We start from the raw sequence: 26,026 nt of genomic DNA on the forward strand, positions 1-26,026 counted from the left end.
GCTGTGTGCACTGAATTCAGACACGATTTTAAGGCTCTTTTTGGATTTTCCAAGCCTGCTCAGCACCAGAGCTGTGTGCACTGATATGAGACACAGTTTTAAGGCTTTCCTTGGATTTCCCAAGCCTGCTCAGCAGCAGAGCCGTGTGCATTGAGTTCAGACATGGCTTTAAGGTTTCCTTGGATTTTCCAAACCAGCTCAGCAGCAGAGCTGTGTGCACTGAATTCAGGCACAATTTTAAGGCTCTTTTTGGATTTTCCAGACCAGCAGAGCTGTGTGCACTGAGGCAGGCACAGTTTTAGGGTTCCTTTTAGGATGTCCAAGCCTGCTCAGCAGCAGAGCTGTTTGCACTGAATTCAGACACGATTTTAAGGTTCTTTTTGGATTTTCCAGACCAGCTCAGCAGCAGAGCTGTTTGCACTGAATTCAGACACGATTTTAAGGTTCTTTTTGGATTTTCCAGACCAGCTCAGCAGCAGAGCTGTTTGCACTGAATTCAGACACGATTTTAAGGTTCTTTTTGGATTTTCCAGACCAGCTCAGCAGCAGAGCTGTGTGCACTGAATTCAGACATGATTTTAAGGCTCTTTTTGAATTTTCCAAGCCTGCTCAGCAGCAGAGCTGTGTGCACTGAATTCCGACATGATTTTAAGGCTCTTTTTGGATTTTCCAAGCCTGCTCAGCAGCAGAGCTGTGTGCACTGAGCTCAGACATGGTTTTAAAGCTCCTGTGGATTTTCCAGGGCTGTTCCCTGCGCTGTGACCCGTGCTGATCCCTGTGCCAGGGACTGCCACCAGCCCTGGCAGCCAGGGCACGGCGCAGCAAAGCCCAGCTGGCCCCGGGCCCGGGGGGAAATGCTGCCAGTGCAGGGATTTTCAGCTCTGAGCCCTGCCAGGGGCAGGGAGGCGTTCTCCTGTGCCCCTGCCACGAGGATGGCTCAGCCTGGGGGCAGCAGGGAAGGAGGCAGGGTCCTGCAGGCCAGCTGAGGTCTCCTGAACGTGTCACCTTCTGTGTCACCTTCTCTGCCTGCGAGCAGTGATGGACTGGGAGGGTGGGAGGGGGGCTGTGGTGTTTCCCTGTCCCCATGTCCTGTTTTTGAGGACAGTTCAGTGTCAGTCCCTGTGTGTGCAGCCCCACTCACCCTGTGACAGGTTTGTGGGGTTTTTTGTCCCCAAGTCCTGTTTTTGGGGACAGTTCAGTGTCAGTCCCTGTGTGTGCAGCCCCACTCACCCTGTGAGGTGTTTGTGGTGTTTTACTGTCCCCATGTCCTGTTTTTGGGGACAGTTCAGTGTCAGTTCCTGTCTGTTCAGCCCCACTCACCCTGTTAGGTGTTTGTGGGGTTTTCCCTGTCCCCATGCCCTGTTTTTGGGGCCAGTTCAGTGTCAGTCCCTGTGTGTGCAGCCCCACTCACCCTGTGAGGCGTTTGTGGGGTTTTTGGTCCCCATGTCACAGGAATGCCACTAGTGATGTTAAAACAAGAGCTGCTGAGGATCTTTCCACTGGTTTTTGATCTCATTTTAATTCATTTTAAACGAGCCTTCCATTAATGAAAGTGCAAAGTGCTGTGCCAATCCTGTGGCACCAAGTTTCCCCGTCTCTCCAAATTCATATTTGGCAAAAGTCAGTGGTACCAACAACCCCAAGCGTGTCAGAACCATGGGGAGCAAACCTCAGTCTAGAAAACCCAGTGTTTGCAGCAGACATCAATTGTTTTGGTGCCTCAGAGAGAAAATGACTTGAGCCTAATGAAGACAAGAGTGGCAGGTGCTGCTTTAGCTCACTAGAAATTTAAAAAATGAAATGCACATATTCTTTATTGTGTATTAATACACTGTAACTGCTTTACAGAGTCCAGCAGATCAGTTGCATGTAAATACTACAGATGAACTTGCCAAACTGGAGCTCACAAAACTAGTGCATTTATCCCAAAGCAGAGACTAAACCCTCTAAATCCTTAAAAAAATACATTAAAGAACATACCACACACACACATATTGCACTTTTCTCCGTATGAAATTTGTACCCCATATACATCACACCAAAGTCTCTTCAAAGGAGGCTGTAGTACAAGATAATAAAGCTAATAATTACTCTAACAGTAGTGTACACAGTTCTCTAGTGTTAGAACAGAAGAGATTGGAACAAAAAAGCCACTTCAAAGGAGAAGGAAGTGGTGCCCAATGGATCCTCTCTGTATGAGAAGGCTTCAGAAGCCTTTTAGTCCTAATTGGCTTAAAGGAAATGACATGAAATGTTCAATATGCTTTTGGCTGAGGGGAAAGAGTCAGTCTAAACTACATTAAAAAATACTGCAGCTTCCCCCTGCCCAGCACTGCGAAGCTCAAAGGAGCTCACGCTGGTTGGCACATCCTGATAAATGAATTGCAGAACTCCAGGACGGAATTATTTTTGAGTCCTGAAACGTGCGGGATCCTGGAGCTGGATGGGGAAGGAAGTGGTGATTGTTCTGGCAGCCACCCAGCTCCTGCAGCAGCACTGGGGCTGTCTCCAGAGTGCTGGCTGTCCTGGAGGCAGCTTTCACTGCCCAGTCTGTGAGTGTTGGGACACATTTCACATTCCAGAACGCGTGGGTTCTGCTCTGGGGCAGGGAAGGAGGAGTGAAAGGACAGCACTCTGTTTCCTCATCGCTCCTGCTCTGCTCTGCTGCAGTTTTTGTCAGGCTGTTTCCCTTCAGGTGTCACTCTGTGTTCCACGGTGTCAGACAGATTCCCTTCTGAAGGGAAACCACACAACAAAAACCTTTTCTCTCAGCCCTTTAAAGCAGAGCCATCTTTCTCTCGTGATCCCCGTTCCTTCAACTCTGCTGCTGCCTCGAGAATCCCTGTGCCAGCAGAGGCAGAAGCTGAGCACTTTGGACTGGGCCAGAGCACAGGAGCTGTCTCTGCCTGCACACACAGGCACCAGGTGCCTTCTGTCACCTGCTGAACCCTTCTCCCCTCACACACAGTGGCCAAACCCCTCCTAGTCCACGTTTTCATGTGGTGTTATTGCTGTGAACGCTGATTCTCCACCTCCCTCCGCCCTCGGGATTTGCAGTATCAAAGACCAAACCTTCCAGCAAACTCTGGTGTGATCAGCACAGCTCCTCTCTCGCTCTTTGTGCTTTGATGAAGCTGCAATTGTGCTTAAACGTTTGCTCAGGAAAGGGCTGGCCTGGCCAGCTGGCCACTGGCCTGGCCCACGACACTTCAGGGTCAGAGCCAAACCCCAAACTGGAGATCTCAGCTTCCTGCAGCTCCCTGAGCCACCCCCCTCCTGCGACTTGGGTTTCATGAGTGGAAAGTTCTGGAGACACAGCTCCTGGTGGAGCTGGAGCATCCCTTGAAATGGTCGATACATCAACAGTTTGATGCTGAAATATTGCTGTGATACTTTCAGTGTCCTATATACACGAGCTGTTCAAGCACTAAGAAAGTTAAACATGTCCCACATGGTGGGACGTGTGCTCTGAAGGGACTTTGGCCACAGCAGGGATATAAATGGGGTATTGTCTACTTTCTTCAGAAAAAAGCATATAGGCTGATAAAGAACTGAAAAAGGCACAGCACTATCACTTCACAGGGGCGTTTTTTTTACTTTTTTATAAGCTCATTGTTTTTTTTTTTTTTTTATCCTTAAAGTTCTAAAACCCTAAATAATTGTCCAAATATACAAAGCTCAAGAAACCACCAGCAACACATACTGCAAATTCAAAACACAGTTTTGTTTGCCTGTTTGTTTTTAAAATGCAACCCAGGGACAGGTGGATCCTTTCCAGCGAGCAGAACTTCTCCAGGACAGAGCCCTCCTGCAAAAGGGGGTAATTTTAAAAGCCACCCAGGTGGATTTCATTTTTTTTTTTTTTTTAATGCCATTTCCTGCAGCTCTTGCTCTTTCTCTCATGGCTCTCTTACCTTCTGTCTCTGTTGGCTCATCCCTGATCCTCCAGAATTCCGATGCCCACCCAGAGGTCTCTCCACACAGTCCCAGGTGTCTTTTGACAAATTCAAGGTGTCTCTTGCTCCAGATTCCTTCAGCAGACAGCGGAGAGCTCCTTGGCAGGCCTGGGAAATCCTGATTAGGTGCCAGCAGGAGGAAGTGGAGGCTGCCTGAGACGCTCAGGGCTGGCCACGGAGCAGTTCCAGGCCGGGAGCTCAACCAAAGTGCAACTTCCCTTGAATTCCACCTCGTGCTCCCGTTCTCCAGAGGATTTCAGTTGCCATCAGCGCAGACCCAAATCTACCCTGAATTTCAGTGAAAACTATTGCTTTTATTGCCAAGAAGTATGATAAGTGTGCACTCACTTTCCTCTCTCCAAGTGGATGGTGGATGAATGCTGACAAACTCCACGATTTTTTTTCCGCAGGGGCTCTTTCCTTCCTCTGAAATTCACTTTTTTTGCCTCCTTCCAAGCAGACTTTGAAGCTGCACTCCCTGTTCTCCAGCCCCTGCCATTGGGGCCTAACACCTCCTGCTTTTTTTTCCTTTTTTTTTTTTTTCTTTCTTTCTTTCTTCCAGCCAGGTGGATTTTTAGTTCCCCTCTTAATTCAAGGGTCGAAAAACTACCAGGAATTCCGAGGGGTAGGAACGGGGAGGGGAGAGTGGTGGGGGCGGGGGGGAAAAAAAAAAACAAACCACCCAAAAATTCACATGCTTCTCCATTTGTCCTTCCAGCACGCCCTGGGTGCTAATTCACCAGGACGTAGCCTCCGTGCTGGGGATCCACAGCCTCCATCATCTCACAGTCGAAGAGTCCGGGCAGTTCTGACAGGGGCAGGGAGTCGTAGCTGGGCTGTGCCTCTGCAGAGCTGCTCTGGCTCTCAGGCAACGCTACACTGCTCTGGGGGAGGTGGCACTGCTCGGCAGAGGGGACAGCAGGCAGCTCACAAGTCTGAAAAGGGAACTGCAGGGGCTGTGCTGGCTGGCCCTGCCCCGGGGGTGACAGCCGGGACGGGCTGGGGGGCAGCGGCTCCAGCTGCACCTTCGGGTACTGCCTGAGGAAGGGCTCGAAGTGCAGCTGCCCCGAGGAGGGCTCCAGCACGGGGCTCAGGGGCTGCTGCAGGCTGAACTGGGCTGGCTGCTGCTGCTGCTGCTGCTGCTGCTGCTGCTGCTGCTGCTGCTGCTGCTGGGGCTGCAGCTCCTCCGGGCAGGGCAGGGGCAGCGGGCTGGCCTGGGGGTAGGAGCTCTCTGCTATCTGCATCTGGTTAAAGTAGGCCTGCAGCTGGGACTGCTTCTGCAGGAACAGCCTCTTCTGGTGCAGCCTGCAGCCAGGACAGAAAACCAGTTATTTCTGGACCACTGACACAGCTCCAAGCACACTGGAAAAGCCCCGGGCAATCCTGCTCATCGACTGCTGCAGCACATCAAAGTTAGCACCTTTCAGCGTTGTCACACATCTCCTCTGATAACTTTATCCATTTTTTTTAAGCTAACCCCATGCATTGTTTAATTCAGTTTGGTAAGAATGAGATACACTGTGTTTGTATCTTAAAACGTGTTCACTGTTCTGGGGAATTTGGGAGCTGAAGATCACACAGAGAAACTGGTAAACACATGGCAGGACTTGTCCTTGCCTTTAAAAGAAGTTTTGAAGTGAAACTTTGCTTTTTCAGATAATTTCTAAATGGACAAAGAGAGTTCCAGTTCTTCTATTACTCTTTAGAGTAATTTTCCTGCATTTTTTGGGGGATTCTCACCTGTGCTCCTGGAGCTGCTGTTCCAGACTCCGGGGCAGTTCTTTGCAGTAGAGCTGGCAAGTGTTGGGAGCTTTGGAGAGCAGAGTGGGCTTCTGCAGGGAAAGCAGAGCTGGTTTAAATAGCTTTTGATTTAATGAATTAGTCCAGAAAGCAGGAGAAAGATTTTCTACCCCTCTAACTGCCCAGCTGCCCACAGAGCCACTCTAAACCCATAATGCTGCCCACTAGCTTCTAACCCTTAGGCAGTATTTTTGCAGGAGAGATTATGCCATAAAGATCCATGGAAAGCTTTCTTCCCAAGTGGAAAAAGCTGCAAGCTGGAAAACTGGGGAAAACCCAGTTTTTTTAAGAACTAGAGGTACATGAAAATGGGTTTGAAATAAAGGGGGTGTGGAAGAGGAAGGCCCAGGGGGTTAAGAAGTGGCTCCTCAGGTGCTGATGCAGAACCTTTACGGGATGTCACAGCAATAATCTGTATTCAGCAGCAGTTATTAAACACTGCCAGGCTGAGGAGGAGAACAGCAGGAATGCACTTTTGGCATAATTAGGGTCAGTGCCTGACACCACAAAAAACCAAGTGCAATTCCCAGTTCAGCTGGTCTCTGTTCACTGAGCCTCTGAGAGCTCTGCCTGGACAGCAGGAGCCAGAGCTGGTGTGTGAGGGGCAGGGGAAGGGAAGGGAAGGGAAGGGAAGGGAAGGGAAGGGAAGGGAAGGGAAGGGAAGGGAAGGGAAGGGAAGGGAAGGGAAGGGAAGGGAAGGGAAGGGAAGGGAAGGGAAGGGAAGGGAAGGGAAGGGAAGGGAAGGGAAGGGAAGGGAAGGGAAGGGAAGGGAAGGGAAGGGAAGGGAAGGGAAGGGAAGGGAAGGGAAGGGAAGGGAAGGGAAGGGAAGGGAAGGGAAGGGAAGGGAAGGGAAGGGAAGGGAAGGGAAGGGAAGGGAAGGGAAGGGAAGGGAAGGGAAGGGGGTGAACACACCTGGAGCCGCTGTTTCAAGTACTGAGTCTCCAGGCTCTGCCTTCGGGACAGCAGTGGGGGGTGTGCACTGTTGGGGAAAGCAGCTGGAGCCTCCTGCTGCTGCTGCTGGGAGCCTTCCTCCTGCAGGGGGAAGAGGAACAAGCTGCATGGCCAGGAAAGGCTCTCCTAACCCTTGCTTTAGGGGGTTTCCCTGCCAGAGGTTCCGTGGTTGCCGTGCTCCTGTTCCACTCAAAACGACTCACTGGGAGCTCTTTAGCATTCACTCTGCAAATCAGGCTGTGAGAGCTTCTTGCAGTTATACCTCCACCAAGAAAATTAAAAAGAAAAGGTGTTATTGACCATTCCTAAATCCAAAACACCCTTCAGACTGAAAGCAATGACTGTTGGGTTTGGAAAGCTGACGGAGCCACTCACTGACACCACGAGGATGGGCAAAGGCTGCAAATTCTCCAGTCTGGGGAAGGCAGAAAGGAGAACAGGACATTTAATCTGCCAATTAGCTCTTCCCAGATCTCCACACCGCCTCACCCTCTCCTGGTCTGTCCCACAGCACTAAGATGGAGCTCGATTTCTGCTGTAAGTACCTGTGCAGGGCTGTTAATGAGGTCCTGCAGCTGGGAGGCAGCTGATGTCAGGGAAGGTTCTTCCTCTGATCCCATCTGTTCATACAGCAGCTGGACTTTGTTCAGCTCCAGGATTCCTTTGGTTCGTGCCAGGTTCTGGAGGTGCTGCCTAAATGCTACAATTCCTGGAGAGGAGAGCAGATGAGCAAAAACCCCTCGTCAGAACAATCAGATTTTCTGGCTGGCACAGGAGATAAGCGGGGTGACAACGGAGCCACAGCGTGGCTGCAGAGCACGGAGGGCACTCCCTGCCTCGCCGGGGTGTCGCTGAGATTAAACAGAATCACAGAATCACAGAACAATGAGGTTGGAAGAGACCTCTAAGATCATCAAGTCCAACCCATGCCCTGACACCTCAACCAGACTACAGCACCAAGTGCCACGTCCAGTCTTTTTTTTAAACACATCCAGAGATGGTGACTCCACCACCTCCCTGGGAAGACAATTCCAGTGCTTTATTAATTCTTTCAGTGAAAATTTTTTTCCTAATATCCAACCTGTACCTCCCCTGACGTAGCTCGAGGCTGTGTCCCCTTGTTCTGTCAGTGCTGCCTGGTGGAAGAGACCGACCCCACCTGTCTGCACCTCCCTTCAGGGAGCTGTGGAGAGCAACGAGGTCACCTCTGAGCCTCCTCTTCTCCAGGCTGAACAACCCCAGCTCCTCCAAACGTTCCTCATAGGGTTTGTGTTCCCAGCCCCTCACCAGCCTTGTTGCCTCCTCTGGACACACTCAAGCATCTCAATGTCCTTCCTAAACTGAGGGGCCCAGAGCTGGACACAGCACTCAAGATGTGCCCTCACCAGTGCCAAGCACAGGGGAAGAATGAGCTCCCTGCTCCTGCTGGTCACACAATTCCTAATGCAGGCCAGGATGCCATTGGCCTTCTTGGCCACCAAGGCACACTGCTGGCTCATATCTATTGCTGTCCAGCCACACTGTCCCCAGCCTGTAACGCTGTAGGGGATTTTTGTGGCCAAAATGTAGAACTGGACACTTATTAAACTTCATGCTGCTGGACTCTGCCCATCCATCCAACCGATCTAAGGCTCTCTGCAGAGCCCTCCTCCCTTCCAATGGATCAACACAAGCTCCCAGCTTAGTGTCGAGCACGGTTCTTGGTACTGAAGAGGCCAATTCCTGCTGCACAGGACTTACCTTGGGTGAGGGAGGTGTCGGAGGCTCGGCGGCCCTCGCGGAAGCTGACGGGGGAGCGGTTGTGAGCCTCTCGTTTTTGGGAGCTCAGGGCCTGCATGGCCGGGTTGGCAGGCCTGAGCCCCATGAAAGGGGAGGTCACCCGTGGGGCTTGCTGGCTGCTCAGCACCATCTCCTTCAAGGAAGGGGTCTCTCCCAGGAATTTGAGATCCCTCTGCACGGAGCCCATGTCGTACTCCGAGTCGATGCTGCCCAGCGAGGAGTTCTCATCCAAGGAATAGACTTTCCCTGGGACAAAAAAAAAAAAAAAACAAACCCCAAAAAACAAGATAAAAGTGGGAATCAGTGCCACTGACTCGAGCTACTCCTGCCAACAGTGGCTATCTTAGAGTGAAGAGCCAAAAAAATCAATTTTGACAAAGGAATTGTCAAGTGAAACTTGCAGTACAATAATGGGGATTTGCTACTGGATTTTGCAGTATCTTGCCAGACACTCTGCAGACGTTCACTGGCTTGTCTGCAAAGTGTTTAGGGTTTTTTTTTTTAATCCTGACAAAACTGTAGCCTGAAAGGCTTGGTCACCTCACTGGTGCTGGAGTCCAGAGGATTTTACTTCTGCCAGCTCATCTTTAGGGGATGAATGATTTGGGGACACTCCGTTGAAAAAGCAGCCAATTTTGCCAGATTTCCCAGCTGCCGTTGAGGGTTGTGGCACGAGTTTAATCACCTGTAAATTTGCTGCTCTGATTTTATACTGTCTCAACAGCAGATTTTGGGTTATTTTGTGTGTTTTTTTTTTTTTTTTTTCCCCTTTTGCCCTTTCTAGCAAATACAAACTGTCTCGTACTCATCACTCGTAAACCCTCACCCATGCCCAGCTGATCAGCCTGGGTGCTGAGGGAGCAAATGAGCTCTGAGCTGAGCTCTGTACCTGTGCCTGGCACCATCACCAGCTGGTTGGTGACCTCAGCCAGGGTGTGCCTCCTCTTCCCCCCTCGAGCTGCCTGCAGGGCAGCGAAGGCCTGCGCTGGGTCCTCCTCTGCCTCTCCTTCTGCCTCGATTCCTTCATCAATGGAGGTTTCCATCATGCTGGAGGGCAGGGATTGGCATCCTTTCCTCATCACCACGGGAGGCACGGGGTCCAGCAGGCAGCCGTTCACCTGGGGGCACAGGGACAGCTTTGGGCCCAGCTCTGGTTGGGCTCAGCTTATTTTTGTGCTCAGCTTATTTTTGTGCCCAGCTTATTTTTGTGCCCAGCTTTGTTTCGTGCCCAAAGAATCACCCCCAAAAGCAGGAAATCCCTGGCCTGAAGGCAGCTGGGATCTTTAACTCTGCTGAGTTAAGTAAGGCTTGTCATGTACAATTCTTCATTTCCTATTTACATTCCCTTAACACTCAATTCCCTAAAACTAAATATTGTCATTCCCACAGTTCTGTGCTCTCCTGGGCTGCTCTTTTGGTTTTTTATTTTTATTTTTTTTTTTTTTTTTTTTTTGAGTTATTAAAAACTTTGCCAGCTTAGTATAAAAGCTATTAAAAACTTTGCCAAACAAGTGTAAAATATTTATGGAATGTGCAATACTGCTGTTCCCCCCTTCCTATACCTACTGTGCTCATTTATCACACTCAGATAAACACCAGGGAAAAAAAAAAAAAACCCAGCCTTGCATTTCATCCTTGCAGGGCTGTGCTCAGGAATAACTCCATAAATGCACTTTTTTTCCAGCACAACTCCACTTGATTAATGCTGTTCCCCTGCAAACACAGGTTGCCTGGAGAAGCTGTGGAATCTCCCTCCTTGGATGTACCCAGCCTGATCAAGCCCTGAGCAGCCTCCCACTGCTTTGACTCAAACCTTTAGAGGCACCTCCCCAACCTAAACTGCTCCTAGGATTTTAATTCTGGTTTTATTCTCCAAGCCAGTTTGCCATGGACCCTTCTGGACCTTAACTAATTCTTTGCCATATGAAATTATATGGTTTTTAAGCAAAAAAATTAATTATTTTATTTGAAATTTACTTTATTATTTGTATATTTTAAATACTTCCTTATCATTATTAGCACATTTATTTATATTAGTATTTTTATATCTTTTTATTTATAAATATTTCAATGTCCTGCAGCTTTTGGAGGCTCTGTCCTGTAATTACTGTCCTGCTGCACCAACAGCATCACACTGGGTAAAATAAGGATGGAAAGAGCCTTTAGCACAAAACCTGGCACTGCTGCAGCTGACTTTACCTAAAGCCATTTTTTGTGACCCTGAATTCCTGAATTTTCCTCCAAGTCCTTCGGTATTTTGAAAAGGAGGAGTGTTTGGAAAAGAGGTTTCACTGCATGGACAGCAACTCTAAACAAAAGGTCTTGAGGCAGTTCTGTATGGTAGGAAAATATCAAGAAACAGCCAGAAATCATTTAAACAGCAGGAGAATGATGATTCCTGCACGGGAAAACTCTGGCTCTGCTGCCTCTGTTTTGACTGAGTGCATTATATCTCTAAATTTCATTTTCTGAACTCCTTCCTTCCCTCCTTCCTTCCCTCCTTCCTTCCTTCCCTCCTTCCCTTCCTTCCTTTCCTTCCTTCCTTTCCTTCCTCCCTCCCTTCCTTCCTTCCTTCCTTCCTTCCTTCCTTCCTTCCTTCCTTCCTTCCTTCCTTCCTTCCTTCCTTCCTTCCTTCCTTCCTTCCTTCCTTCCTTCCTTCCTTCCTTCCTTCCTTCCTTCCTTCCTTCCTTCCTTCCTTCCTTCCTTCCTTCCTTCCTTCCTTCCTTCCTTCCTTCCTTCCTTCCTTCCTTCCTTCCTTCCTTCCTTCCTTCCTTCCTTCCTTCCTTCCTTCCTTCCTTCCTTCCTTCCTTCCCTTCCTTCCTTCCTTCCCTCCTTCCCTCCTTCCCTCCTTCCCTCCTTCCCTCCTTCCTTCCTTCCCTCCCATTTGGGACTTCTCCACTCAAATTCCTGGCACTGATCTGGCACAAAGGAGGAGCAGGACCAAGCCCACTCTGGTTCCCTGCAGCTTTTCCAGGGGTCAGAGCCTGGAAGTCTTTAGTGGTCATGTCCTACAAAAATTAAGAATATTCCCGAGTGAGTTCAGCCTTGACACCTCACTGCTGTCACCAGTTGTTGACCTACCCTGGCCAAACTGCAGCTCTAAAGCAAAAGGGGGATGCAAAATAAAGCTTGAAATGTTGATTTTGAAGTGCCTTTGAACTGGTTTGTGCCTTCCAGCTGCCAGAGACCACACAAGGAGGCAGAGCTGAGCACCAGGGCCTCACTCTTGGTGCTGGGAACAAACCAGAGAGCAATAAACCCTTCAAACTGGCAGGCAGGAAATCAAACCCCAGCTGGCAGCAGGCAGGATAAATATGCTGAAATTCAAGTTATAACGTGGTGCAACGTGAGAGAAAACAACAGAAGTTTTATGAGAGTCACATACTTCATAAATGTAATTATTTTAAGCTATTTCCCTTTTCTAATTGCTGACTCCAGATCAGGCTGGAGCTCCTTTTGGACACTTCAGCTGCATCCAGGACCCCTCTGTGTAAGAAGGAATCTCCAGAGCTCTTGAAAATGCATTTTAGAAGAACAAGGGAAGGAAACTCACTTTTTTAGGGTTTTTTTTTTCCCCTTTCCAAAAGTAGTGTGGTGAGAATGGAATGAAAGCAAAGAACAGGAGGCAGAAGAATGATGAAAAAAAAGACCCAGCTGTGGAGAGTCACAGGGAAAGAGAATTTGGAACACCTACAACTCCTGATGCTTAAATACTTAAATTTCAGGAAGCACTGCCGTGCTTTTAAAAGAAAACAATATTTTTTTAGCTGGAATGATTTCTGGGAAAGGATAAATAAATAATAGAGTGATTTCAAGCTGTACCTTTGGTGTCTCAACCCTTTCCTCCTCCATAAAAGCTGCCTCTCCCTGGCAGCTGGAGGGGGGGAAGGAAAAGGTTTCAGCTCCTGAGGCTGAGGGGAGCCCTGGAGACTGCAGCAGCCTTGGATTTTGGGAATGCAGGTTCACCGAGGGCACCACAGCTTGTGCCTGAAAAACAGAACTGAAGAACTCAAAACTGGAGCAGTTTTAGGTAGGGAGCAACGTCCAAAGTCACGGATTAAACAATGTGCAGCCCGGTGCTAATGCAGAAGTGCAAGATTTATTTCGTGGTTCAGGATGAAGAGCATTCTTAGCCTTTAAACTTGGGAAAAAAAACAACATTACCACCCCCAGAACACCCAGGCCAACCCCAAATGGCATTAAGCTCAGTACTTATTGAAGCTGACTTATTCCCAGCAGCACACACAGAGTTTGGGGCTTGCTGGTGCTCTAAAACTCCTTTTTTTATATTGAGTACAACCCCCCTGACTGCTACCAGGAGGCTCAGGAATGGTTTCAACGACTTCTTTTGGAACTTCCCTAAAAATTAGGAGAACAGGGATATTTTCCCCTGGTTTTGAACCTTTATTTCCTGGAGTGCAGGATCCGCACCACCGGCCAAAAGGAAACAATCGCGCTCAGCCAGGAGCTGTGGTGCCACCATGTGTGAAAACAAATTATCCTTGGGACAACTGGGAGGCTGTAACTGAAGAAAAAAGTGGGAATGTGGCTCTAATACGCAGGAATTCAGTACAAGGAACCCCCTCCAGAGGTGTTTTATTCCTCCTTGCTCCACCTGCTTTTAAGACATCTTAAAATGGATAATTTTCTCTGCGACACTGCGACTTTCTATCACAAGAACCAAGCTTAAACCTGGGTTTAATCTTTGCCACGCTGTTCCTGGACCTGTGCTTTCGTAAGTGAAGCTGAGTTTCACCTCAGCAGAATCCAAAAACCCCAAAGGGCATCTTGCTGCCAGTTCCAGGTCAGCCTTCCCACGGCATCACCAGGAGACGAGCCGGGAGCTGAACTCAAAAAAAACCCCGCGATCCTGGCTAGAGCCAAACCCCAAATCTGCATTTTTAGGCCTCAGGATGGAACGCCAGCAAGCAGCGAGGGATGGCAGGTGGAAAGGGAAGGGGTTTTGGAAGGGAAGGAGGCAGAGCAGCCCAGGAGGGAGCTGACCTTGGCCACGGTCTGCTCGGCGATGGTGCTGGGCCGGCGCTGGCGCGCGTCCACGCGCTGCTCCACGGGGAAGCTGCTCCGGTGCGACTTCAGCCTCTCCACCAGCAGGTAGTAGATGGCAGCAAAGTGGTTGTAGCTCTTGTTCTGCAGGGACTGAGAGAAGAGAAGCACAGTGGAGGAATGTGCCCCCTGTTGATGGAGTGATTTAATTATTCTTGGTCTGATTAAAAAGGCGAAAAGCCCAGAAGTTTCTCTCACAGGACCTTTGGGACTTCACCTCAGACCTGGGGCTGCCAGCTGGACAGAGGCCAAGAGGTCCAGCCTGGGGAATTCACCAGAAAAGGAAGAGAACAAAGGAAATAATGGCTTTTGTGGGGTGTTTTAGCAGGAGCAAGAACCTCTTGCCCCTGGCTTGGTTTTTCTCTGTAAGAGCTTTGTTATTTTGCCTTTTATTTGAACTTTTCCTGTTTCCAACACTACCTCAGGAGCCATCCTGCTAATTTTATGCTGTTTGGGGTAGCTGGGCTCTTTCGGGTGTGATGGGTTCCTCTGAGAGCTCAGAAGACCTGGCTGGAAGAGAAACACATCGGCAACCCCACAGCAAGTGTGGGAGCAGCCAGATGGGGGTTGGTTTTCTTTGTGTTCCATCAGAAAAAGAGGGGATTTGGAGGGGTTTAGGAGGTAGTGGGGAAGGGAAATGCTGTTCTGAGCTGAGAAGGGCACAAAGCACAGTGGCAGGGACAGAAAAAATACCAGTGCTAGGTCGTGGTGAGCTCCCAGGTAGATGGGACACTCACAGATTCCACTGGGAACCTGCACAAGGCACTGAGCTCCCATCCTGGGGAAATGATCCTGTTAGCTCCACAGGGAATCCTGGCACTCAGGATGGGGCAGACACGCCAGCTGCTTTCTTCTTCCACGCTCCTGCTTGGTGCTCTTTTCCCACCCTCTTAAAAGCCCAGAATTTCCTTTGATTCTCATCTGCCACCCTCTTAAAAAACCTCAAAACGAATTTACTGTCTAATTCCCCCTCGTCTCTCTCCAGCTGCCAAGTTAATGATTTATCCAACCCCATTTCAGTGTGTTTTACCCCCATTTCTGGGTGTTTTAAACCCCATTTCAGGGTGTTTTACCCCAATTTGAGTGCTGTACCCCCATTTCAGCATGCTGTACCCCAATTTAAGTGTGCTGTACCCCCATTTCAGGGTATTTTACCCCTATTTCAATGTTTTAACCCCATTTCTTGGTGTTTTACTCCCATTTCAGTGTCTTTTACCCCCATTTCAGGGTGTTTTACCCCCATTTCAATGTTTTAACCCCATTTCTTGGTGTTTTACCCCCATTTCAGGGTGTTTTATCCCCATTCCAGTGTGTTTTACTCCAATTTGAGTGCTTTACCCCCATTTCAGTGTGTTTCACCCCAATTTAAGTGTGCTGTACCCCAATTTAAATGTGCTGTACCCCCATTTCAGTATGTTTTACCCCAATTTAAGTGTGCTGTACCCCCATTTCAGTGTGCTGTACCCCCATTTCAGTGTGTTTTACACCAATTTAAGTGTGCTGTACCCCCATTTCAGGGTGTTTTACCCCAATTTAAGCATGCTGTACCCCCATTTCAGCGTGTTTTACCCCAATTTAAGCGTGCTGTACCCCCATTTCAGCATGTTTTACCCCAATTTAAATGTGCTGTAACCCCATTTCAGTGTGTTTCACCCCAATTTAAGTGTGCTGTACCCCCATTTCAGGGTGTTTTACCCCCATTTCAATGTTTTAACCCCATTCCAGGGTGTTTTACTCCCATTTCAGGGTGTTTTACCCCAATTTAAGCATGCTGTACCCCAATTTCAGGGTGTTTTACCCCAATTTAAGCATGCTGTACCCCCATTTCAGTATGTTTTACCCCAATTTAAATGTGCTGTACCCCCATTTCAGGGTGTTTCACCCCAATTTAAATGTGCTGTACCCCCATTTCAGGGTGTTTCACCCCAATTTAAGTGTGCTGTACCCCCATTTCAGCATGTTTTACCCCAATTTAAGTGTGCTGTACCCCCATTTCAGCGTGTTTCACCCCAATTTAAGTGTGCTGTACCCCCATTTCAGGGTGTTTTACCCCAATTTAAGTGTGCTGTACCCCCATTTCAGTGTGCTGTACCCCCATTTCAGTGTGTTTTACCCCAATTTAAGCATGCTGTGCCCCCATTTCAGTATGTTTTACCCCAATTTAAATGTGCTGTACCCCCATTTCAGTGTGTTTCACCCCAATTTAAGTGTGCTGTACCCCCATTTCAGGGTGTTTTACCCCCATTTCAATGTTTTAACCCCATTCCAGGGTGTTTTACTCCCATTTCAGGGTGTTTTACCCCAATTTAAGTGTGCTGTACCCCCATTTCAGCATGTTTTACCCCAATTTAAATGTGCTGTACCCCCATTTCAGGGTGTTTTACCCCAATTTAAGCATGCTGTACCCCCATTTCAGGGTGTTTCACCCCCATGTCAGTTTTACCTCCACAGTTTTCTGCTGGTCTATGCCCAGGCTGTGCATCAGCCTCAGCACCTGCTCGTTGTACTCCCCCAGGGAGGGCTCGTTCTCCTCTCCTGGTGGGTACAGGATTGGCCTCTGGGCAGGAACTTCCACCAGCATCCACTTGTGCTCCTTGATCTGAGCAATGCTCAAACGTTTGGATGGGTCCAGGACCAACATTCTCCTGATCAGGTGCTCACACTCTGTTGGCAAGGGGGAAAAAAAAAAAAAAAATAAGAATTATAAACTTGCCCAGTGACCTACCAGCCCAGAGCTGCGTCGCTGCTGACAAAAACCCCTCAAAACAAGCCTAAAAATCACATTAAAGTGGAGAAAAGCCCAAATTCTTCATGGCCAGCAGTGCCATTCCCCCTGCCCACCTCCTGGTTAGCCCAGAATTTATTCAAACCACACCAAATGAGTAAAACCACGCCACTGTTACCTTCTGACATGAAATAAGGGATCCTGAACCTCCCCTCCAGCACTCTCTGCCTCAGGATGGGCAGGGTGGGTCCATCAAAGGGCAGAGCTCCACACACCAGCACATAGAGCACCACCCCCATGCTCTGTGGGGGAAAAAAAGGGAATTTTCAGCTCAGTTCCAAGCTCCCAGCAGTGTCTCTGAGGGTGCAAGCCAAGCCCTGCCACAGAAATAATTCTTTTCTGCAGAAAAAGGGAATTTAGATGCAAAGGAGGGAGCTGCACACCTGAGAAGTGAACCCCAACTTCAGCTGAGAATTCGGGGTATTTTTATTAATCTCAGCCTCGCCCAAACAAAAGCAACCCTCAGACAGCAGGCACTCAAAGTGAAAAACTGTAATATTTTACATTTAAAGCCTGTGGGGAGGAGTTTCAGTGAACAGTCAGTTTAGGAGATTATTTAATGTGAGCAAAAGTGGAAAATTATGGGCGAGAACTCTGCTCCAGTTGTTTATTCCTGGAAGGATGCAATGAATTGGCACTGCCAGTGGGAATGTTCTTCCCCAAAAAAAATAGCAGTGAGAGAACCACACCAGCCTGGCACAGCAGTCGGTCGCTCGAGGGGGAAAAAGCAGGTGTTGACCTCAAAACTTCATAAAAACACTGAGATTTTAACACTTAAATATAGATTTTTTTTTTTTTTTTTTTTAAAGAAACCCCTGTCAAAAAGTGAACTGGGGATTGCTGCAAGCTGAGCACCTTCCCAGAATCCTTAACTCAGAAGTGGAGGTGATTTTATTTTAAATTTTATTTTAAATACCAACACCTCCTCTGTGGGCAGGCAGGGCCTGCTAATGATTGAGGATCTTTTATGTTGAAGGAATATTTACCAAAATTCAGGGATTCCCCTGTGATGCCCAGAGTGGCACCTGGCTGACGTCTGCTCTGTGTTCAGCAATTCCCAAAGTGCCTGGAGCCCTTTTCAAACCAGGATTTAACAGGTGCTTAAGTACACAGAACCAGCACACTGGCAGCTAAAAAGCACATTTTGAAATTTCTTTTATTAAAAACTCCACCAAGATTGTATCCGTGAAGGCGATTTGGATGAATTTAAATGAACTGAGCAGCCCAAAAGTGGCTTTTCCTGAGCTGCCCTGAGCAAAATTCAGTGCCAGGGTGATGCTGTGTGCCAAATCATCCTTCAGATGGGAATCAAAATTTAAAATGTGAATAAAAAAAAAAAAAACAACAGAAAATTAAAATAAAACCCCAAATCAGGAGTGAAAAGCAGGCTCTGGAGGGTGCACAGAATTTCTGCAGTGCTTTTTAGTCCCTTTCCCCACTGCAGGAATGTTATAAATAAATGTGTGCCCATTGGCTTTCACTAATTTATTGGGAAAGCCACTATTTCATTACATAGATTCACTATGATATTTATATTATATTATATTATATTATATTATATTATATTATATTATATTATATTATATTATATTATATTATATTATATATATTATATTATATTATATTATATTACATTATATTACATTATATCACATTATATTATATTATATTATATTATATTATATTATATTATATTATATTATATTATATTATATTATATTATATTATATTACGTTATATATTATAATTGTCTTTTACAAATTATTTTGATATAGTACAGTTTGTAATCAATTTTTAACTGCTTTTATATTGCATAGTTTGTCAGCCTTTTTACCCTAGTCCCTGTATAGATGATTTATTTTAGTGTGATAAATATATATCGCAGTTTAGGCTCTTGCAAAATATTAAAATAGAGACTGTGTGCTGTGTATTAGAGATATAACATTATTATGTATTATAAATTATAGTTTTTATATATTTATATATTATATTTATATTTTATTATTTATATATTTATATATTATAATTTATCTATTTATACATTATATTTATATAATTTCTATATATTTATACATTATATTTATATATTATAATTTAAATATTTATATATTATAATATATATAATATAGATAATATTTATATATTATATATTATATTATATTTATATATTTATATATTATAATATATATTTATATATTATATATTATAATTTAGATATTCACATTATATTTCTCGATTATAATTTATATATTTATCTATTACAATTTTATATATTTATAGATTACATTTACCCATTTATATGCATTATATATTATAACATTAACTGCTGCAGAAGCAGCATGTTTGAATATGTATCATCCTCATGAATATGCATTTAACCAATATAAAGGAAACAATACCCACGACAATTATTTGAAGGTAACTTCAATTATGTGAAGTTAAATGAAGCAATACATAAGACAATTATTTGAAGTTAACTTTTGGCTGCCACCAGGCACCCAGCGCTGCTAATTTGTCCCTTATTAAAATTTTAAAAAAATTTAAAAAATTGAAATTTTCAAAAAAAATTAAAGAGTGGTTCAGAGCAGGGATTGCCCTCTCTCCCCTCCTGGGGTTTCAACCTCTAACCTCATCAAGGTTTTATTCCCACTTAGCCCAGAAAACACTAAAAAGGCACTGAAAAAAAGCCAATTTCCCTCATGCAGCCAGGGAGTTTTTGGAGGAGTTTGGTCCCCTCTAAGATGCACCTGCTGTGCACGTTTAGCAGCCACCTGCACAGGTAACTCCATGCACTGTTAAAGGTTTTTATGGCACTCAAGGAATAAACCTGGAGAGGAACAACTTGTCTGCAGCTTAAAAGAAAGTCAAATATTCCAGATCTGCAGCTTAAAAAAAATCATATATTCCAGATCTGCAGCTTAAAAAAAAAAATCAAATATTCCAGATGTGCAGCTTAAAAAAAAATTCAAATATTCCAGATCTGCAGCTTAAAAAAAAAAAATCAAATATTCCAGACCTACAGCTTTAGGAAAATCAAAGATTCCAGATCTGCAGCTTCAGAAAAATTGAATATTCCATATCTGTAACTTAAGCACAATCAAATATTCCAAATCTGCAGCTTCAGAAAAATCAAATATTCCAGATCTGCAGCTTCAGAAAAATTGAATATTCCATATCTGTAACTTAAGCACAATCAAATATTCCAAATCTGCAGCTTCAGGAAAATCAAATATTGCAGATCTGCAGCTTCAGAAAAACTGAATATTCCAAACCTGCAGCTTCACAAAAATTGAATATTCCGTATCTGTAACTTAAGCACAATCAAATATTCCAAATCTGCAGCTTCAGGAAAATCAAATATTGCAGATCTGCAGCTTCACAAAAATTGAATATTCCGTATCTGTAACTTAAGCACAATCAAATATTCCAAATCTGCAGCTTCAGAAAAATCAAACACTCCAGATCTGCAGCTTCAGAGCAATCAAATATTCGTCCCAGCTTGCCAAAAGCTGAGTGGAACGCAGTTAAAATTAAGGATGATGGTACCCAAATGTCCAGCTGGGGTCCCTCGTACTGCTGGCCCTCAAAGACCTCTGGGGCTGCATAGGGGGGGCTCCCACACCACGTTGTCAGAGGCTCCCCGCTCTTGTAGAAATTCCCAAAGCCAAAATCTGTGGGGGAAAAAAAAAAAAAAAAAAAAGAAGGGAAAAGTCACTCCATGCTCCCATTGCACCACAAAGAATAATTACACTGCCCCACTGTGATTGCATCCCAAATCTTTCCTGGGGACTCCCACTGATAATATTGGGGTGCTGGATGTTCTCTGTTGCTGTTCCCGTGTTGTGGAATTATTGAAACTCTGCAAAACCTTCACGAACCTTGGAGGAGTTTCGAGTACATTTGTAAACAGCCATCATTAAAATTCAACAAACTGACAGTCACAGCAGAGAAATGAGATTATTGACTTGCCAAGAGATAATCTGAGATTTCCTGGGCTTTCCTGAGGTGCTTTCTAGCCTTGAATGCACAACAAATTCTGACAAGCTCTGGAGCTGGGAGGAGGGAGCTGAGCCAAGAGCAACAGGCATGGGAAACCACGGGGGCTTTTGCTGGGAAGGACACTGCTACTGGCACTGTCTGCAGCCCACAAATTCAAAATTCCTTTAAATGCTGCTTGTTACGGCTTCATGCAGGACCAGCTGTGGTCTGACATTAATCAGAATTTTTATAATTCCGGGGTGAGAAGCAAAAGCAACGAGGCTGGTGCTTCCCCCCTCCAGCTGGGCAGCTGCTGCTGCTGGTGTGACAGTGGTGACAAACAGGGCTCAGGCTGTGGATGCAGCTCTGAATGTTTCCAGGGATGCTGGGAGGTGACAAACAGGGACACTGTGAGGTGACAAACAGGGACACTGTGAGGTGACAAACAGGGCTCAGGCTGTTGGTGCAGCTCTGAATGCTCCCAGGGACACTGTGAGGTGACAAACAGGGACACTGTGAGGTGACAAACAGGGACACTGTGAGGTGACAAACAGGGTGACACAGTCCAGCTCTGAACGCTCCCAGGGATGCTGAGAGGTGACAAACAGGGCACTGTGAGGTGACAAACAGGGTGACACGGTCCAGCTCTGAATGCTCCCAGGGATGCTGTGAGGTGACAAACAGGGCACTGTGAGGTGACAAACAGGGTGACACGGTCCAGCTCTGAATGCTCCCAGGGATGCTGTGAGGTGACAAACAGGGCACTGTGAGGTGACAAACAGGGTGACACGGTCCAGCTCTGAATGCTCCCAGGGATGCTGGAATGCTGACCAGCAGATAGCAGAGCTGACAAACGCTGTGCTTATCACAGGCCCTGCTGAGCCATCCCATTCACCCCGTTTGTGTTGCCTGTGCTGCCCAGAGGAGCCAGGAAACCATGGGAGATCCCTCAGAATCAGAGAAACAGCGAGAGATTTAACAAAGCCTCAGGAAAAGTCACCCTGGAGTTGGTTTGGAGCAGCGGAGCGGAGCCGGAGCTGCTGACCCGGAGCTCTGGGGGAAAGGAGTGGGGGCTGCTTTCCTAGCAGGAGCTCCAGCAGCCTCTAATGAAAATCACTCAAAACCGAAGCAGTTCTGGGAACAGCTGTGGTTTTTGGAGCTGGGAATGAACACCTTACGCTGCCCTAAATCCCCGGTACGTGCGGAACCCCGAACGCCCCAGAGGGATTTTGGGATCAGGGCCCGGCACACCCGATACCCTGCGGGGCGAACTTTTGGCACCTGGGCAGCATCAAAGGCAGCCCCGCTGGCTGCTCCCAGCCAGGGCTGGCTGCTCCCAGCCAGGGCTGGCTGCCAGGGCTGCTCTGAAGGTCAGGGCCCAGCAGAGCCCGGAGCGTCACAGCAGAGCCCTGACGGGCAGGGACGGTGACGCCACCGCGGCCCAGGGACGTCACCGGGCCCGGGGCTGCCGGCGGCCAAGGCCGGCTCAGGTTCCAAAGTTCTGCAGGAGCCACGGGCTGGGACAGCACAGCACATCCCTGCTGCCCTTCCTCTCTCATCCTCCCGCGCTTCTGCAACGCCTTCAGCTGCAATAACGCCGGGGGGACATCAGAATCCAGCCCAAATCCCCCCATCCCTCTGTGGAACCCCCCAGCACTGTGTCACCTTTTCCCTCCTTCCCTTTATTCTCCATTTCCCTTTCTTCCCCCTATCACAGCCAGACTGCTGTCGTGATTTCTTTTTTTTTTTTTTTTTTATCATTATTCTCTTGGAGAAGACTTTTCTTCCCACAGAATTGGCTTGGCAACAGTGACAATGCTTCGGGAGGCACGGAGCCGTTTCTGCTCTCCACACAAGCATTTTGCCACTCCGTGTAGGTGTCGTTAAATCTGATTTCTCCCCTCACTTATCTCGGGTTTGTCAGGTTTTCAACATCCTCGTAGTGCAGATAAACATCAGGTTTTTATCTCAGAACTGCAGCTCTCCCTCGGGTGCCACCCTCATAAATCTTCCTATCAGATTCACAAGTACAAGAACATTTATTTGTAAGCACAGCTAAAGAAAGCATGACCTGCTTGGGAGCACAAGCATTTCAAATCTTAAAAAAAGTGAAATTCTTTGCCTGTCCAGACTGGGATTTAAAGTTACCTCTTGAAAGAAATCACCAAAAAGAAACATGAAGAAATCTGAGCAGCAAAAACAACAGAGCCAATATAAGAGAAGCCTCAGGTTTCTGTTGTTATTATCTTGAGATGGTTAATTTTGTAAGACATAATGGTTTTATTTCTGGTCACCAAAAGGACCTCAGGAGCAAGGACATCCTGGAGGTGCCCCTGGCCTCTCTGAGCAAGAACTGCAGAACTTGCAGTGCTTAACTGGGTGCAAGAGCAGCTCTTGGCTGGCTCTGATGCTCTTGTGAGAGCACAGATGATTGAGCTTTATTAGAAAATTCATGAATGGGAGGCTGTGAATTGCTACCAGAAGGAGCAGCCACAGCGAGTGGGAATTGCTCACCAGCCCCTGTGCCTGGGAGTGCTGGTCTTGTACACCTGGAGCACGATTTCCCCACTCTGCCTTAGCCCTGCCCTTCTAAGGCTTCAATTCCTTCCCTTTTCATGACCAGTGAAACACCAGAACCCTGCAGCTCTGAATTTCAGCACGCACTGACAGCACAAAGCACTGCCAGACACCTCCTGACTGGCACTGGGCTTTTTCATGTAATACAGGAATTAATACCAGTGCTCTGTATGTCAGCAACTGGCTCTTAGCTTTAAAAAAATCTAATTCTGCTCCGTTGTTGGACAAAATAATTCCCTGGGTGGGGGAGATCAGCATTATTTGTTAGGGTACACAACTTCTTGTGGTCACCCCTTTTGTCTCCCTCATTCTTCCCACACAAATGGCTGGGAAACAATTTGTAAGAACTCCAGCATGGATAACATCCATGAAAACCCCTTTCAAAGAAAAAAAAAAATCAGGATTTAGTCAGGATCCTGGATGCTTGGTCCATGGGGCTGCCTCAATTTTTAATTACTGCACTGTCAGTTTTACTGCCCCACTTTTTGGAGTGGCCAGGATTCAGTTAAGCACAAAACAATCATGAGTCTCTCATCCTCCCCCTTCCACTTTGTTCCTGTTTTGCCATTGCTGACCTGTCACAGCCATTCTGGATCCAAAGTGGTCATTTTTAACCCAAAAAATGTCTCATTCCAGAGGAAATATCACTGATACTCGAGGGAGAAATTTGCCAGGCCTCAAAAAGGAACAAACAGAACAACAAAACAAACATATGCCAGCCACAGAATTCTAAAAGGACTCAAATTGGGCTCATTACCAGAGGACTGAGATTATATAATGGAGTGATCTTCTTAACATTTCCCTGAATCTGCACGTCAAAAAAAACAAAAAAAAAAAAAAAACAAAAAACCCAAAAAAAGGCCATCATTTGCAGCATTGTGTTCAGTTGAATAAACTCTGTGTTTGTGCAATCTGCAAATATTGGCTCTGCACAGTTGTGGTATTTGGTTTCTCAATCTCATTACCCCCTTCAGAATAATCTTGAATTTCGAAGGTATCATTTTTTTGAGCGCGCATCACGGCAGAGGAATCTGCTTTCCCGTTAAAAATGGAAACAGCCTGAGATTTCAGCCCCATTTGCAATCTGAGAAATGGCAGCTCCCTGCCAGAGCCCTGCAACTTCTGCTGAGCCTCCAGCAGGACGGCAGAGCCTCTCACTTGGACCTCCAGAAGCCTCCCTGAAGGAGCTCCAGAGCTATAATTAATCCATTCTCCTGAAACCACGAGCAGAACTCAATCTGCCTGGCCTGCAGAGAGCCACAGGGAGCTTTTGTTGGGAGGAGAAATGTGAGCCTGGCAGATAATGGGCACAGAGGTGCTGAGAAAGGCAAGGTATGAGCGTGGCAGCAGCAAACCTGACCCACTTCAGGGGCTGAGCGCTGAGCAGCCTCTCCTGACGTCAATGCACATTTCCCTGTCCAGCAGCAGCTCCAGCCTCCTTCAAAATAACAGTCTCTGCCCACCTGGGCTGCTGCAAGCAGCAGGATGCCAGCTTTTCCTGCAGGCACCCCAGTCTGGGGCTGGAAGGACAAAAGGAGGAGCTGGGCCCTCATTCCGAGCTGGATTTGGTGGATTTCTGGCTGCACAGCAAAGGTTGTGCTCAGAGAGAGCACAGGGAGCTGAAATGCCCTCCAATGATGCCCTCAAAAAGCAGCAAATCCAAAGGACACATCACCAATGTGCAGCTGCTTAACTCTGGGAAGAACCAGGCAGGTTTGCCTCGCTAGTGCTAAGCACAAATTCCACGTCAAACCTGGCAGGAATTCCTCACCTTCCCCCTTCTCAATGGGTATTTTATCTCCTTAATACCTTCAGTTTGGCTACTTACACCAAAAATTGAGGGCTCTTCTCCCAACCACCTCCTATCTTCTACAGAATAAACCCATCAAAGCTCTTACCTCAAGCTCTTTACTCATCCTCTGTTGTCCAGTTAGTGAGAGAGAAAAGATCCTTGGAGTTCTGCCTGTCCTTGTCCTTTTAGAGCAATTTTAACACAAAACTGTTGGATTTCAGTCCAGCCTCAAGCATCAGAGGTGGCAATCTTATGAACCCACAGGTTTTGAAACACTTTTGAAGGTTAGTTTATTCTCCTGGTGGCTGAAATACAGAGGTAACTTTGTGCATGTTTTCAGTGTTTGACTAAAAACTGTTGCATTCTTGAGGAGTAAAAAGCTTCAATAAAAGCCTTGCAAACAGCAGAATGAACCAAAGGGCCCACTGGAATCTAAGAAGAGCTTTATCAAAATAATTCATCAGTGATTGTGCTGGTTGTTTCAATTCCTACATGAACTGAAATCAGAGGAAAAGCCCAGCTATCAGAGCTGGGATCCTGGCTGCCCTGTCCTTCCCCAGCCTGATAAATGAGCCGTGAGGAAGATGAACAACTGGAAGAGGCTGTTCCCAGGGATCTGCACAGCACCAGATAACTCCAAAAATCCCAGATAAACACGGTGGAGTTCGTCATCCTTCTCCTTTGCAGTGAAAAATCCAACAACTGACTCGGCACAAATCACTACAAAGTTTCCAGCAGCCTGAACTTTCCTCCAGCTCCTTCAGCAGCTGGGCTGGACACGGGGAGCTCTTATCAACCTGATAAAGCCTGACTGAGATCCACAGAGGAACCAGTTCATGGGCTCATTTGCATGCAGCCCACCTGTAATTAACTTTGTGCACTGGAGAAGTGGAGCAGGAGAGCAGCTGGGGCAGGGCAGAGCTGGTGGAATCTCCTCATCCCATTTCCAGCCCTTTTACTGGGGTCCCTGGAGAGCTCCAGCACTGAAATTCCCAGGGCCAGAACAGCTCATGGCTCTCCTGAGCTGCTTTGTGGGGAGCTTCTCCCAGGGGATTTGCATCCCTGCAGTGCTCAGGACATCCAGGGCAGGAAAACCTCTGGGTGCAGGAGCTGAGAGCCCTGAGGAGCTCTGGAAAGCTCTGCCAGGCTGAACATCACGAGCTGTGCAGAGGGTTCAGAGGGCAAAAATGCGCCAGCGAAGGCAGGACAGAGAGCACAGATGAACAGCAGCACAGAAACTCCCTTCTTTCAGCTCAATTCCTCAGAGCAAGGGGGTGACTGGCAGCCCTCGGACTGAATTTAGGATTTCTCCAGTATAAACTGGCCTGGTGAATAAATTATCTC

At 46.9% G+C, this 26,026-nt stretch overlaps 1 protein-coding gene and 1 long non-coding RNA gene across 4 annotated transcripts in view; one reads left to right on the forward strand and one right to left on the reverse strand.

The window, feature by feature from the left end:
* Positions 1-1,787: 1,787 nt before the first annotated feature.
* SIK2 (salt inducible kinase 2) overlaps positions 1,788-26,026 on the reverse strand; it is a 38,357-nt gene continuing 14,118 nt past the window's right edge. Inside the window, exons 5-16 of one of the 3 annotated variants that reach the window (XR_008434660.1) lie at positions 19,882-20,006; positions 16,454-16,577; positions 15,994-16,214; positions 13,491-13,643; positions 12,309-12,473; positions 9,376-9,604; positions 8,448-8,732; positions 7,253-7,416; positions 6,669-6,788; positions 5,697-5,788; positions 3,915-5,261; positions 1,788-3,808 (exon numbers count right to left, since the gene is read on the reverse strand). Coding sequence is in view for 2 of the 3 variants with exons in the window: in XM_053963407.1 (XP_053819382.1) it covers positions 4,688-5,261; positions 5,697-5,788; positions 6,669-6,788; positions 7,253-7,416; positions 8,448-8,732; positions 9,376-9,604; positions 12,309-12,473; positions 13,491-13,643; positions 15,994-16,214; positions 16,454-16,577; positions 19,882-20,006; positions 20,214-20,235 (2,274 nt within the window). In the remaining variant the exon portion in view is untranslated. Of the gene's footprint in view, positions 5,262-5,696; positions 5,789-6,668; positions 6,789-7,252; positions 7,417-8,447; positions 8,733-9,375; positions 9,605-12,308; positions 12,474-13,490; positions 13,644-15,993; positions 16,215-16,453; positions 16,578-19,881; positions 20,007-20,213; positions 20,277-26,026 lie in introns of those variants that run through there. The other 2 variants (XM_053963407.1, XM_053963406.1) reach the window with 2 other exon arrangements.
* Positions 21,097-23,706, forward strand: LOC128799193 (uncharacterized). Its single transcript, XR_008434661.1, has 3 exons — positions 21,097-21,508; positions 22,091-22,186; positions 23,527-23,706. It is a non-coding gene; the product is annotated as an uncharacterized LOC128799193 (long non-coding RNA).

Source organism: Vidua chalybeata, chromosome 23 (genome assembly GCF_026979565.1).
Source record: "Vidua chalybeata isolate OUT-0048 chromosome 23, bVidCha1 merged haplotype, whole genome shotgun sequence".
Classification (NCBI taxonomy): Eukaryota; Metazoa; Chordata; class Aves; order Passeriformes; family Viduidae; genus Vidua; species Vidua chalybeata.